General features: G+C 32.7%; 1 protein-coding gene and 1 non-coding gene across 7 annotated transcripts in view; both read left to right on the top strand.

The window, feature by feature from the left end:
• Orc4 (origin recognition complex subunit 4) overlaps positions 1 to 15,274 on the top strand; it is a 67,457-nt gene that overhangs the window by 39,719 nt on the left and 12,464 nt on the right. For 5 of the 6 annotated variants that reach the window (XM_063259607.1, XM_063259608.1, XM_063259609.1 and 2 more), the window contains exons 3-8: positions 2,149 to 2,225; positions 3,102 to 3,192; positions 7,979 to 8,054; positions 8,445 to 8,530; positions 12,034 to 12,082; positions 12,460 to 12,611. In XM_063259607.1, coding sequence (XP_063115677.1) covers positions 2,149 to 2,225; positions 3,102 to 3,192; positions 7,979 to 8,054; positions 8,445 to 8,530; positions 12,034 to 12,082; positions 12,460 to 12,611 — 531 coding nt within the window. The remainder of the gene's footprint in view (positions 1 to 2,148; positions 2,226 to 3,101; positions 3,193 to 7,978; positions 8,055 to 8,444; positions 8,531 to 12,033; positions 12,083 to 12,459; positions 12,612 to 15,274) is intronic. The other variant, XM_063259613.1, reaches the window with a different exon arrangement.
• Positions 14,861 to 14,967, top strand: LOC111754211 (U6 spliceosomal RNA). The gene has a single exon (XR_002788917.1). It is a non-coding gene; the product is annotated as a U6 spliceosomal RNA (small nuclear RNA).

The raw sequence follows: 15,274 nt of genomic DNA, 5'->3' as shown, positions 1-15,274 counted from the left end.
ATTCAGTGTTTCACCATCTATATGATGTTAGTTCTAGGTTGAGAAGGTACCCTGTATTCCCAGTTTGTTGACTATTTTAGCATTTAATATTAAGTACATCATATATTTGTAGTACTATCTTTGTGTCTCTTCCTTAAGTTTATAATCCAGTAAGGAATGGACCTTAATAATTCTATCCTGGATTTTGAATTAGCTGACTTGTCTGGCTCATTAATTTTTTTAAATCAACATAACATGTTATTTATAGCCCCTTGTAAGACCTTATTGTTTTTCTGAAAGAAAATGACTCCATGTCAAACAAAATTATAACCTGAGGTGTAATTTGCATACCCTTTTTATGTAAAGTGTGTAGTTCTTCAATGTAAATTAATGTCTATATATCTGTTTAACCTACATCCAGCTCACTTTGGGATTGTGAACCTCCTGAGAGTTGTGGCATCTCATACATTTTAATGGACTGGTTTTCTTTTAAAGGAAAGGGTTAGGCTTATCTTTGGATTCAAAATGATCTTATCTACATAGAAGAAAATATGTCATAAAAAAACATATTTTGAATCATTTATATGTAAGTCCATTTGAGTATTTTACAAGGGATCAGCTATTATCTACACAATTCCTGTAATTGTGTTACAGGTAGCTACTTTAATCTTCAAAACAGGCCTGCCACACAGGTATTACTCCTTGCATTTTTCAATACAGAAACTAGTAGTAGAAAAGGTTTCATCTTTCTAAATTCATACAAGTAGTTCCTGTGTGCCAATCCCTTTATTCTCTTAGTTTCCTTAAACCATGGATTGTTTCAGTGAATAATTTTCTTTGCTTAGTCTGGTACGTGTAAAGAAAACTCAGATTCATCTCTTCAGTTGTCCTATGCTGTAAATCTTAGAGAAGCAAATTATCTTGGAGCTTATTTTTCTCTTTCTTGATGTTGAGGTTTGAACCTGTGCATTAAGCACGAAGGCAAGCATTCTATCACTATGCTGCTTCCCTAACACTTTATTTTGAGATAGGATTTTGCTTAGTTGCTCAGGCTGGACTTCAACTTGAGGTCCTCCTCCTCCAAGCTTCTTAGTAGCTAGGATTATCAGGTATATGCCACCATACCCCACCTTGGAAGCTTCCTATTTCAGCCTCTAGGGCTAAACAGGGGATAGCTACCTAAGCTTTTCATCTCTGAAAAACTATATTAGTAGCAAATCCAGAAAACGATTGAATTTTAAAGACTATAATTAAGACTCTGACATTTATATAACTAATCATTTCATTTCTAAGACAAATTTAAAATGTAGCTATTTATAAGAATTTTTTTCTTAGTTTATTCCAGTGATTCATTCCTTCCTTCCTTTCTTCCTTCCTTCCTTCCTTCCTTCCTTCCTTCCTTCCTTCTGTGCCACTTGGGGAACCCATGGCATCAGTTATACAAGGCAAGTGCTGTATCACTAAATGCACCCATTGCCCTCATTTCTTACTCTATTTCCTAGATAAATGGTTCTCTCATATAATTGAGCATTTGTTTATATGGTGAACTAGTGCTGTTTGTTTATTTAACTTGTGATTTCTCTACAAATTATTTATATCTTTTTAGACATGGATCATAACCTTTTAGTTTTGCCATGCCCTGAGTCTAATTGGTCTTAAAAACTACCTGAACTTTTAACTTCTTTTTCCTTAGAATCCTGACTTTTATGACAGGTAGAGAGGGATAGTGATTGAATTAAGCTAGTTTAATTGTTTTGGTCTCTAGCGAGTGAATGTGTGGTGCATGACCAATATTAGATTACATTGCATTGTAAACTTTTCTCCTTTTATTATTGTTTGACTAGCACATTATATAAAATGAAGTATCTGTTTATTCTTTCATTTATTCATATGTATTAAAATAGTCCCCAAGTGCTCTTGTGTTTAATGTAAGTAACTCCCTTTTTTTGAACTTTCTCAACTGAATTGTCATCATTTCTCTGTGACTTGATAGGTAAACAAATCATTATCATTAATTTTGTAACTCAATGAAATGATGCTAGAACTTTTGAGATCAAATGTTTAGTGAGGATTGAATTAATTAAAACCTAATTCTGATTGCTATTAATGTAGTTTCTCATTCAGTTTTGATTGTACATGTAATATTTTTACTCTTGTTATTTTCATTAGGTACAAAGAATTTTACGGGAAAGATTTTGCCATCAGACTCCATATAGTAACTTATTTGGAGTGCAAGTACAATACAAGTAAGTCTAATTAGCCTCTTGTCAGTTTTGAACCAACTTAGCTGGTACTCTCTAGGTTTTGTAAAAAATTAAACACAATTTCTTAGTCACTTTCCCATTGCTGGGACTATATATCCAACACCCACAATTTTAAAAAAGAGAGATTTATTTGGTTCACAGCTCACATTGTGTTCATTCTAAAGATAGCTTGCTTCAAGGCCAAAGCAGTAGGGTAAAAGGGCATGGTTGAGGAAACCTGTTCAGTTAATGGCAACCAGGAAGCTGAGAAGGGGGAGGATCCTGGAAAAGAACACACCCTTCCAATGCAGGGTGCCCTCCTCTGAATGTGGGAGTTTGGAGGAACATTTCAGATTTAAACCATAACACACAAATTTGATCTTAAGAGTATTTTTTCATAGGAGTTAAAATGTTAGCTTTGTATATAGAAATACTGATTATCATGAAACATGAGCAGGTGCAGATATTTTCACAATGTTAAAGCCCTGTACCTATTTCTGTCATCTTGCATTGTGGAGAATTCTTTCTTTTCCTTAACACTTGGCAGCCAATTCTAGAGTTAAAGACCAGAGTGTTAATTAGAGAAGGTTCTCTACATACAAGGGTCTTAAGAATTGCCATTATTGTCTTTTGACCCTCACCATCATAAAACCTAATATATTCTAAATTTACCAGGTTTCCTCATCAGGTTTCCAAGAATTATCCCTGACATGCTATCTTTTCTCTTGTATTCTTCTGTATAAGACTATTGAGAGTCTAAATCAAGGCCCAGAGGAAGAGGAATTTGTGTTCCATGTACAAATCCAGCCTATAAAAAATTTTACCTAACAAATTATTCCAGCTTGATTTCGAAATGTTGGCCTATTTATATCATTTTAGACACTTAATTGAACTGCTAAAAAGAACTGCTGTCCATGGAGAAGGTAACTCTGTACTCATTGTTGGACCCCGAGGATCAGGCAAAACCATGGTAAAAACCATTAATTTCAGATAACATGAAAAACGCTTTTCATTTCATTATTTTGTAATGTTTTGTTTTTAATTACAGAGGTTATGTAAAAGTCTTACAAAATTAGTGTTTTTTTTTTTTTTTTTGAGTTTAGCATACCTTTTTTTTACCTTACCTTTCCTCCTCAATGACAGATTTTTTCTCGATGTTTTTTCCATCATACTACTTTGTCTCAAAATACTAGAGATGGCCAGTGAAGGAAGAAACTAAGACTTACTGCACATTTACTTACTTGTCCCTTTATTATTAATATTCTTTTACTTATTCTTCAACCCTGAAAATGTAAGGTTTTTCTCTCTTTTATTAAGGAATTACCAAACTATGCTCCATCTCCCCTCTTTTACTGGTTTTTTCTTTCACTATTTAACTAAAGCAGTTTTTTCTTATTGTCAGTAGTTTTCTTCTACTTATCATATTTGTTTTGTTACCTCAAAAAGAATTTCTTGCTTTTTTCCACCTTCATTGTTTTCTTTCATATTCTTTATTCAGTATAAGAGATAAATTATGGATGCTAACTTTTGATAAGCTTTAAGTTGAGTTTTATAAATCTTTTTAGTATCTTCTGTACAAAAATTAATTTTTATAAATGTTTGCTTCTGACTATACTTTAAAACATGGAAAACAAGTAAAATTACTGTGCGTTTGTATGGGAGAGAAGTGTGTGTGTGTAAATGTCGGGGTTTATTGAACAAACTTGGGTGCTTTTCCACTCGACCACATTCCTAACACTTTTGTACTTTTTATTTTGGGAAAGGGTCTCCCTGAGTTGTCTAGGCTGGCCTCAAAGTTATGATCCTGCCTTTCCTTCTTGGTGGCACATTTTTTTTTCTTTCAATTAGAACGTATTTGCAGTACATGATGTTTATATTGCTTGTGTGGACTTGATACATATACATAACACATCTTAATTTTTTTTTTCCTCCTCTTTCCTTCCTTCCCTTTTCCTGCCCTCTATCTCATAATCCCCTTTGCATTTGAGAAAGATATCTCTACTTTTTATTACCTATCAATTTTTGCTCTTTTTTATAGTTTTGGAGTTTTTCATGTTGGAGAAAGCATATGATATGTAGACTTACGTGTCTTTTTTTTCACAGTTTATTTTTAAAGTAATATATGTTGGTTCTATTCTGTAAAATGAAGTTAGAGTTTTATTTTTGTCACTCATTTCTGTTGTAGTTTAAAATATAAATTGAGAGTAGGTATTTTTAATAATAAGACTTTTCATAATATATTTATAACCATTTTTAATCTGGATCTAACTTTTTTTAGTCTTCATGCTCAGTTTCTGTAATTAATATTTCATATTCTTGAGTTTTTACTGTGGTTTCCTTAGAATTTGACTTCAGTGTCTATTTGGGTAGTTTTTACTGAGCTATTATTTATTTTATATAACTTACAGCATGGCTAAGAATTGAATTCTTGGATCTGATTTTTCCTGCTTGGAATTACATTCACATTGACTCATTTATTTTGTGGTATTATAAGGGACTCGGCACAGAACCATTGCATTAAACTATGCCTCTATCATTTTTTTAATGTTTTATTTGAGACAGGGTCTCAATAAGTCACTAAGTTGTCAACGTTGGGCTCAGACTTGTGATCTTTTTGGCTCAGCCTTAAAGCATGCTGGAATTACAAGCACGTGCAGCCAGGCCTGTCTAATTTTACTTTTGTTTTGTGCAGAAATACAAAAAAAAAAAAAAAAAAAAACTAAACTAAAACTGAAACTATGCTTAGTGCTATAAAATCATTTATCTAGCATAACTTCACTAAACTCTGAAGGAATCCCCTGTTTTTATAATTTACTCATGCCCATGCTGTACTCAGTAGAGAGAGACTGAAGACATGGGACACACTAACTTGTGGCACTTTTGTAATTTGTGTATCAAGGGTATTCTGAGATATGAAAAAGGTTCAACAAATTTTCAGATATACTTTTTTCTTAGACATCTCAATAGTACCTTTTGTAAAATCAGATTAAAAATGGGATTACAGTATATTTAAAAGGTAACAAGCCAGACATGGTGGCACATGCCTGTAATCCCAGCACTCAGGAGCTGAGGCAGGAGAATCAATGATAGTTCAAGGCCAGCCTGAACAGCATAGGGATGCCCTGTCTTTAAAAAAAAAAAAAAAAAATTTGAGTTGACTTTGGGATGTTTTAAGAACGTTTTGATGTGCTATAAGGTTTGGGGTTTTTGCATGTGAATATTCAGTTGTCCCCGTATATTTATTGAGAATACAATCCTTTCTCTACTTAATTGCTTTTACAACTTTGCCAAAAATCAAATGTTTGTTGTGTATCTATTTTGGGACTTTATATTGGTACTTTGGGTGGCTTGCCTATCTTGATATCAATCCCATTTTGTCCTGATTGGTGTAACTTTGTGATAAATTTTGGAACTGGGGAAGGTTGGAGCTCTTAATTTTGTTTCTTTATCAAAATTGTGTATTCTGAGTCTTTTTAATTTTACAGAAATGTAAGAATCAAAATGTTAATCTATATGAAACAAAAATTTAAAAATCAAAATTAAAAAACATAAAAACTCTATCTTTGTCCAAAATAGTTGAAATGTAAATATGCAAAAGCTACAATTCATTAAAAAGGATAGCAAATAATGTGGCTTATGTTGTAAGTGATTAAAAACAGATACAGTTCTAAGTGACAAGTTGAGCCCTTGAAAGTAGTTATCTACTAGATTTACTATAGATGAACTTGCTAAACGATGAAATAGGATGTTTTTTCTAGTGGTATATTGATGACGAAAATAGTTATCTACTAGATTTACTATAGATAAACTTGCTAAACGATGGGATGTTTTTTCTAGTGGTATATTGATGACTTGAGTTCATTATACTATCTGAAAAGAGTAATAAGTGATAAGCATAAAAGTCCTTAGATTTTGGCAGATCCAATAAAAATTATCCTGGTATATTGGTAAAAGTAATTTCTGGGATTTAGAAAGTACTTAACCAAATTGGTTATGTTGGTAATTGTAACATTAATAACATTACATATTTTTGTTACCCTATAATATGAAGTGTTTGAAAAGATACAGTGTATCTATGGAAAAAAATGATTTAAAATATGGAGTTTATTGATTACCTAGCTAACTATAGAATAAAGTTTAGCAATATCCATGCCGGAACTAAAATTATTATTTGAAGATACATTTCCTAATATATTTAGTTTATCATTTTTGACCATACAAAAATGACATTCTGATAGTATTGTGCAAATATAGGCAAGTAATAAATTGAGGTTTGAATTCAATGGAAAGAATCCTATGACATGTCAAATGAAATGTGACTAATGTATTACATTTTTTAATGGATTCAAAATGTTTTTCATAACAAAATATAAAATGATTTATGAATTAAAATCAGATTCAAAGAAAATAGTGTATAAGTAAAAATATAAGAAAGGAAAGAATATAGTAGAATACTACCAAAAGCATGCTGAAAAAAATATTTTGCAGTATCAGATTTGTATCCTATAGGGATGTTCACTGTGATGGGGTCTAAGCTGAACCAGAGAAATACTATCTTGCCTCATTGGGTCAGGGTCACTTCCTCAGCTGGGCTACTAGTAGTGTAGTTTGGCAGTAATAACTTGAGATTTTTCCTTTTTAGGAGGACATAGACTGCCTACGATCTAAAGTAGAATTCTATGTTCTTTGAAAACCATACAGACATACCAGGAATAGTTGGTATCCTTCATGTCCAATTGTGAAACCTAACGATTTAAAATCAGGATAAGTTTTTCTCCTTTTCCACAAAGATGATGCAATCACAAATAGTAATAACGTATTACAAGTACAAATAGTATTTTACTTTTAAAAAATAGCATACCTGTTGTCTCATGACCTTTGTTAAATAATCCTTTTTGTCCTTAGTAAATTTCTATGTCATCTACATTAGTACATTTGTATATTCAGGCTCTTTCTAGACCATTTATTTTGTGAGGGTACTCTTTTATTGTGACATAAGAAGGAATAGTTCCTCAACAGTCCTCTTTTGAAAAGTTTTTAATTTTTCTTAATTCTGTTTATTTTCAAATTTTAACAAAATATGTGCTGTGGTAATGATAAATGCATATATTGCAATATAAGAGTTACAAGATGCTTCATCAGAAACACTTAAGTATGTGGCATAGATAATAAAAATGTGAAACTAATGAAATAATTTAAGATGCTATAACACTTTGAGTAGAGCTATATATTTTAGTAGTAATTATTGGTAGTAACCATTTTTTAAATTTCATTCTGTAGGTGACTTTAATAAGGACTTTGTGTACTGATATATCTCCTCTTTCAGTTAAACTTCTAAGTTTTGTTCTTTCATGACATAATGTACAAAGTAATTCTAGTTTCCCTAGGAATTGTTCTGTTGAGGGGTAGACTTTTGACTACTGGTTAGCACTGTTCTGATTTATATTTTTTAGTACCTTTAACTGGTTTTAATGATAGTTAGCAGAGTATCTGTTAATAAAATGTACTCAGACATGGAAATTCTTAAGAAATTATAGTTGAGGTAGACAAATTCGGGTAGAAAATTGAGAATGTGTGTTTTTTGTGACTATAGTGTCTTAAAAATAATCAGATATAAGATGTTCTAGTTAAAGTTTTTATCTACAAACTATTATTGAGCAATTTTTGTGTTCTGATTGTACAACTAATAGTTTTATAAAGAACTGGGACTTTTCATCTTTGCCCTATATTTAAATATTTATAAACTTTATATTTAGTTAATAAATCACGCTTTAAGAGAACTCATGGAAATAGAAGAAGTGAGTGAAAATGTATTACAAGTTTATCTAAATGGTAAGTATTTCTTAATTTTGCCACCAGATATTGTGTAAATAAACCACGTATAGTTTTTATATGGAAAAAGTAAACTCACTTGAATGTTTTAAATCTGTACAAATAATGACATTATTAAAATGAGATCTATGTTTTAACATACTGTAATTTAGCAAACCATACACATTATTTTTAGAAACCAAAAAAATATTAAGAAGTACTACTTTTTCCAAGCAATAATATCCCCAAGAAAGTCTGTTTTTTGATTCTACCACATGTCCTTATTGATGGTTTTTTAGAAGGAAGTAATGTATACTATGATTTTGATTGTTTTCTTTTTAATTAAATTTTAAAAGCATTGGAATATACACTTGACTGGAAAATAACCGTGTCAAATGGGCTGTATTTCAGGACTGCTGCAGATCAATGATAAAATTGCTCTGGAGGAAATCACAAGGCAGTTACATCTCGAAAATGTAGTGGGAGATAAAGTTTTTGTATGTATCATTTCAGTTATTTTATTAAATACACTGTAAAGTGTTTAGCAGAGTCATTTTCGTTTTTGAAAGGTTAGAGGAAGGGATCAGAGATTCACATTTAAGAGTCTTGTCATAAAAATAGTTAATGTACTAAGATACATGCACATATCAGACTCAGATTTCTGAGTAATAGTAATTATATAGTAGCTAATCTAGGTTTATATAGGTATTTGGAGTTTGTTCCTTTATAAAATAAGTAACACTTCTCTTTTAAATGATAGTGTATTTCTAGTATTCCGAGATTTGGGTGGCATGGGCATAATAGAAAAATGTGCTAAATTTGAAGTTATAATAAATTAGTAAGATTGCCTTTGCCTTCCTGTTGGTCTCCAGCCAAACAATGTCTCTGAATTTCGGAGACATTAATGTATTGAGTGTTATTTGTTTATACCTACTCCAAATAATCATTCTAAAGAAAAAATCATCATTGTCTTTTATTGAAATGAAAACAAATAGTTTCCTCAGCAATAATGTGCAATATAAATATCAGTGTTCTGTTTTTATTGTTTTCAGAAATTTATTCATAGCCCACTATCATGCAGCTTACAGTGTCAAGACAGTGAACATCAATAACTTAATGGGATTTGAAGTGTTTTGAAACTTTCATTAAGCATTTAAATTGTCTACTATTTTAGGCCTCAGAAAATAGGATTTGGGTCCTCATTTTCATTTAGAAATTACCTTTCATGCTGCTTATACATTTGGTTGAGAATATATATACATTTATGTTAATTTTTCTGGTTGCTGATGATTAAGTTGTTCTGTCACTGTAATGTCTTAAGTATGTTCTCTGTGCTGCAGTGATAAAACTGTAGCATTTAGGAAGTGTCCATTTATTTATTTATTTATTTTTAATGTTTAGCCAACCATTTGTTGCCATTTGTAGCCTTTTGTTCTCTACAGGACTTTGAAGGCCAGTTCAAAATGCCACTTTTGTAATGTTCTGACTCTAATCTAGGATGTAGTGCCTAAGTTAGTCTTCAACTCTAAGCACAGTTGTAAAACAAGACACAGTTGTTTTATCATCCTATCCTAGTTATCAGTGTTGTTATCGTCATCACATGCAGTCAGCTGTTTGTTTGCATATATATAGGCAGTTATATTAACTTTTTGTTATTGGGATAAAATACATTGTCATCTATATTTTAAAGGAGAGATGTTTGTTTGGGCTCACGGTTTCAGTCAGAGGTTTTAGTCTATGGTCAGCTAGTCCCAAAGTGGAAACAATATGGTAGAAATGCATGACAGAAGAAAGTTGATAACTTGGTGACAGCCAGGAAGCAAGGAAAGGAAGTAAAGTGAGAAAGAGAGGAAGGGGCTAGGAACAGGATATACTATCGAAAAGCATAGTGACCTGCTTCCTCCATTTAGGCTGTGACTCCACATTGAGTTACACAAATTATGTAAATACCTTTCCAAAAATCCCACATATGAATACATGAGTGTTTGAGGGTATATGTTTTAATTCAAACCTGAATAGTAACCAATTGCAAATTGAAAGTTTTCAAGATAAAAGATTGTAGGGGCTGGAGATTTAGCTCAGCGGCATAAGCGCTGGCCTTGCAAGCAGGCAGTCGTGAGTTCAATCCCTGGTACCGATAAAAAGGAAAAAGACAAAAAAAAAAAAAAAAAAAAAAAAGATGAAAGATTGTGTCTGTACTGAACCTGTACAGACATTTTTGTTACTATCCACTGAATAATATAACAACTTTTTATATAGCATTACATCTTAATAGGTATTACATGTAATCCAGAGATGATAAAGTATGTGCTATGGTTTGTGTCTATATGTTCCCCCAAAGCCTCATATGGTCATAGAGCCTTTTCAGAGTAACAGAATCTAGTATGTATGATGCTGGGTTTAAGCGCATGTGATTAGTAAAACATGGTTTGGCATAGTTCTGGCTAGGATTAAGGGTAAAAGTGCTGCACCTGCCATAGCCGCCCTATTGCAGCCTACATACAATATAAGGGATGGAAAGAGTCTTGGCTGTCTTGTTGTTTTTACTGTCTGTTGGGCCCCATGAACTGTTCTCTGCCAAGCCACCCTGCCTTGAAACTAGCCAGTTATGAACTGAAACCTCTACAAACTATGAACTAAATAAACCTTTCCCCCTTTAACTTTGGATTTTGGGTATTTTGTCCCAGCAATGAGACAAATAACTAAAACAGTATGTATGGTTTATATGCAAGTAGTATGACATTACTAAAGGAGACTTGAACATCCATAGATTTTGCAATCTACTGGGAGTCTTAGAACCAATCCTCCAGGGATAATGAGGGATGACTATATAGAGATTATTATCATTTTAACGCCATTATATAGTTAGTTATCTGAGGCTAGGTGAGCATTATTTGCTTCCCTAAGGTTATAAAATAGAAGAGACTGTACATTAAGAATATAAGTCACTCAATCCAGAGCTTTTATGTTTGATACACTTTAGAAAGCAAATGTGTATTACGTAATAGACAAAAAAATTATGTCTATAAGGATATACTCACAGCTTTATTTTATATATGTATACATGCTTATGTATAGATTTTTATTTAATGCTAGATAATGATGGTGTTTTAAACAGAAGCCATGATAAACTACTTTGAATCATTTGACCATTGACTTTGCAATAGATTTTCTTTGAGCCTTTCTTTTATTATGGTACATTATGGATAGTACCTTTTACACTACCTCAAAAGTAGTACTAATGTAATAGCATGTCTTTATCACAATATGTGAAAGTTCTTAAAAACCAGTTACGCTATTTTATATCTGATCTTTCAGTTGGGAAACAAGTAGGGTTTTTTCTTTTACATTTCTATAATTAAAGTTGGCAAATCCTTGAAAACAATCTGAATAAAATAAAAACTAACTGTAATGAAAAGATATTTCAAAGGAATTTCTACCTAGAATGTGGATCATTCGAATAAATACATCTACTACTTTCAAATTTCATGTAGAATATTTAATTTTTATCCAAAATATGTTGGCTGTATTCCAAATAAACATAGCTAGATTCCATGTGATTTAATAAAGTTCATTTTGCTGTGAAATAAACAGAATCATACTATCAAATATGTCAAGTAAATTTTCCCTATCTCCTTTGGTTCTCCATTTAAGATCATGGTAATCTTTGGTGGTACAAATTAAATTAATAGGTATGGAGCTTGATACACTTAAAGATACAAAGTAGAATGCATTTTAGGTCTCCAGACTTTATTTAGAATATATCAGCTCTCTAAAATTTTTAGTTTTACCAGTTTTGTCTGGAAAATACAAAATTTCAAACGTAACATAGTATACAGTGCCATCTCAGCTTTCATATTTAAGTTTTACTAGAGACAGCTGAGAGTCTGATCAGTCACTCATTTACTAGAAAAAAAAGTAGTTTTTGTACAAACACTGAGAATCAACCATCGTTCATTTACTGAACAACCTGTTTTATTACCTTCTTTTTGTTGTTTAGGGAAGTTTTGCTGAAAACTTTGCATTTCTTCTGGAAGCTTTGAAAAAAGGTAATTAATTTGTTTTAACAGTACCAAAGAAGTACTTTTAATTTGATTCTCCCCCTTGATTATTAAGGTAATATATGCTATTCCCCAATAAACATAATACAGAAAATAAAAGAATACAGCAGTAATTTCCTCAAGTAATATTTGATTTTTAATTTTTATTCACCTGCCACATATCATTGTAACAGATACATAAATAGAATACTTTTTTGGCAAGACAGAAATCATTCTACCTATTACTTTATAATCAGTATATTTTTACAGTTTTATGAAGTAGATGATACATGTTTGCTTTTAGAAGTTAAAAGATAGTAAATAGTTTGGAAATTTCAGAGAAGTTGGTATAATTGCCTGTTAATGTAAATTTTTTAATTTCTTAGGTGACCGGAGTAGTAGTTGCCCAGTGATCTTCATATTAGATGAATTTGATCTTTTTGCTCATCATAAAAACCAGACACTGCTCTATAATCTTTTTGACATTTCTCAGTCCGCACAGACGCCAATAGCAGTTATTGGTCTTACATGTAGATTGGTAAGTCATTTTTTAAAAATTGATTATAATGTTTATAAAACTTTTAAAATTTGATAATTCCTCTATAATTCTTTGATTTTGTGTGTGTATATTTAAAAAGTGCTTGAAAGCAACTCAAAATCATATTATCTCAACAAAGTATGCATCTCCAGAAGTAAAGAAATCCTTTATATTAAACAGTAACAGTTGAGTGGCATCTTCATTCCTTGGGAGATTTTATAGTGATTTCTACCACAGTCCCAGCATCACAATTACCTAACGTGATGAAGGCTATATAATATGTTGGAGCTTGTGTTGTCATGCTCTTATAGTATGAATTTTCCTGCTGAATTCAAATAAACCTGATATTTGAGTCATCTTTCTTATATCGTGACTGTCATATCCACAATTTTCTGTCATTTTCCCCTCTGCGTTCCTAATGGACTTGTGTGAGGCCCTTTTTACTTGTTTTCCTTTCCTATAGCTTTTTCTTCTTTTTAGAAAAGTGAAACCTTTTACTAAGTCAACTTTAAATAATTCTTCAAATGCTGTTGCCTCCTTCCCTTGTGTGCTATAGTACTTAGAATGTCGTGCCTTCTTAGAACATCTGGCTGGTACTCCTTGTATCTTTATTCCTTAAAAATGAACCAACAGATTTCTTTGGGTGGAGATGGCAGTGCAAATGTTTCTGAGCCAGATGTTTCTGAGCTCAGAACTGAAACTGAAAGTCAGCAGTAGCTCAGTAGCAGTGTAACCACAGATATTTTTATTCTATATGTAGAAGTCTCTGTATCAGTCAGGGTTTGCTAAGGAAACAGATAAAACACAAGATACACAGATGTTTAAGAAATTACAAGATTGGCTTATAGTGGTCAGCCACAAAGTTGGATGAAGGAGCATGCAGCAGGTATCTGCACACCGGAGGCTGCAGGGTCCAGCCCCAAGGGCTCGAGCTTACTGTTGTATCCAGTATAAGTCTGTATCAAGAGGCCAATGGGTCTGCAAGGGAACACTGAAGAATCTACAACAAAAGGTTAAAGAGTACAACAAGAAAGGCTGAAGAGTCCCCAGGCAGAAGCCAAACCATCTGTGCCAGAAGCCAGGAGAGGATGTCCAAGCTTAAGGCAAAGAGCTCCTCAGAAGAACCAGCAACCATTCCCTCTTCATTTGCCTTTTATTGTATGTAGGCTCCTCCCCTAGGGTTGGTCTAGCATTCCACCATTTCAGTGCCCTTCTGCACAGACTGAGAATGTTACAAACTAAGGACACTGGCCCCCTACTGAATCACTTAAACTTCTGAAATTTATAAATTGACACAGTGAACAATATCATAATGGTAATAGCTTGTCCTCTATATCTCATTAGGTAGAGTTGCTGAATCCCTTAGTTACGCTCATAAACTTCTCAACTTTACAGTGTATATACCATAACAGTCTCCAATTATGTGGTTCTTTCAAATTAAATCTTCCTATGTAATATGTTTGTAGGGAAAAGAAAAAAAAGGGTAGATGGAATAAGTGCTTTCCCACCAAGCAACCTTTTGTTCCTTGAAAATAATTTACTTTTTTCCCTATTCCTTTTGTCCCACTTTGCTAACTTGTGTTCTGATTTTCCATAACTAAAGCATCTTTCCCTCTTTCTTTCTCCCTCTCTCTGACCCTCCCCCACCCCACCTGTCTTCCTTCCTTTCCTCTTTTTCTCCCCCCCCCCCTTCTTTCTTCATTGTTGAGACTTCATTGTTGCATAGGGTATTAGTTTCACTGTTTTCCACTGTCTAATGCAGACTTCCTCCTTAATAGAGAATAGATGTGCTGTGTCTAGACATGATTGCCTCTTTTAATTTTCATGCTGGCAACTATACTGTATAAAACATTTTGAATTTTTGTCTCCTCTTTCCACTACCTGAAAGTATTAGCCTTACCGGCACTCCTCCCTCAACCATCCATACTCAACTTTTTCCTCTGAATCAGTGCTTCTTAATGGCCGTACTATGAAGCTCAGATCATTTGACTGGATTTAACATGTTGTATTTCTGGATCTTGCTACACCCTCTTTTATAAAAGAAAATTTTATTACAGAATCTCAATACATATAGGAGAAAACATGATGAGACTCAATCTCCTTGCTTATTTATCATCCAGCTGCAACATTTGTAAGTTGGTTTCACTTTTCCTCTTGTATCTCTTTTCTATACCTGTGTTTTGAGACAAAAGTAGGTGCAAAGCCTCTTCATCAGTGTTTCAAAGCCTATTTTCAGAAGACAAGAACTCGTGCTTGCTTCGGCAGCACATAAACTAAAATTGGAACAATACAGAGAAGATTACCATGGCCTCTGTGCAAAGATGACACACAAATTCATGAAGTGTTCCATATTTTTTTAATCTTTGTTCAGAGTGACTTTAGTCGGTTTTGTTTTGTTTAATTTCAACAGATGTGAAGGTATGGACAGCTATTTTGAAGAAAATGAGAGACACTATGGTAGCCATTGTTGACTTCCTTATTTTGTGGTCTTGAAGACTTAAAATGCCGTCATCATCCTGTTCTGATCAGTTTTATGTTATTTTGTTTTGTGTGAATTCACTTTATGTGAAGATATGGACAAAGATTTGGAAGAAAACGAGACAATATGATGGACAGTGAAGATCTCTGGTTGTCTTGCTTTGAAATCTGTGTCTCTTACATTG

The sequence above is a fragment of the Cavia porcellus genome, unplaced genomic scaffold (assembly GCF_034190915.1).
Source record: "Cavia porcellus strain 051 isolate PalLab524CR breed Dunkin Hartley unplaced genomic scaffold, mCavPor4.1 scaffold_12, whole genome shotgun sequence".
Taxonomy (NCBI): Eukaryota; Metazoa; Chordata; class Mammalia; order Rodentia; family Caviidae; genus Cavia; species Cavia porcellus.
Note: the sequence above shows the minus strand (reverse complement) of the source record. Positions and strands in the feature narration are given on the sequence as shown.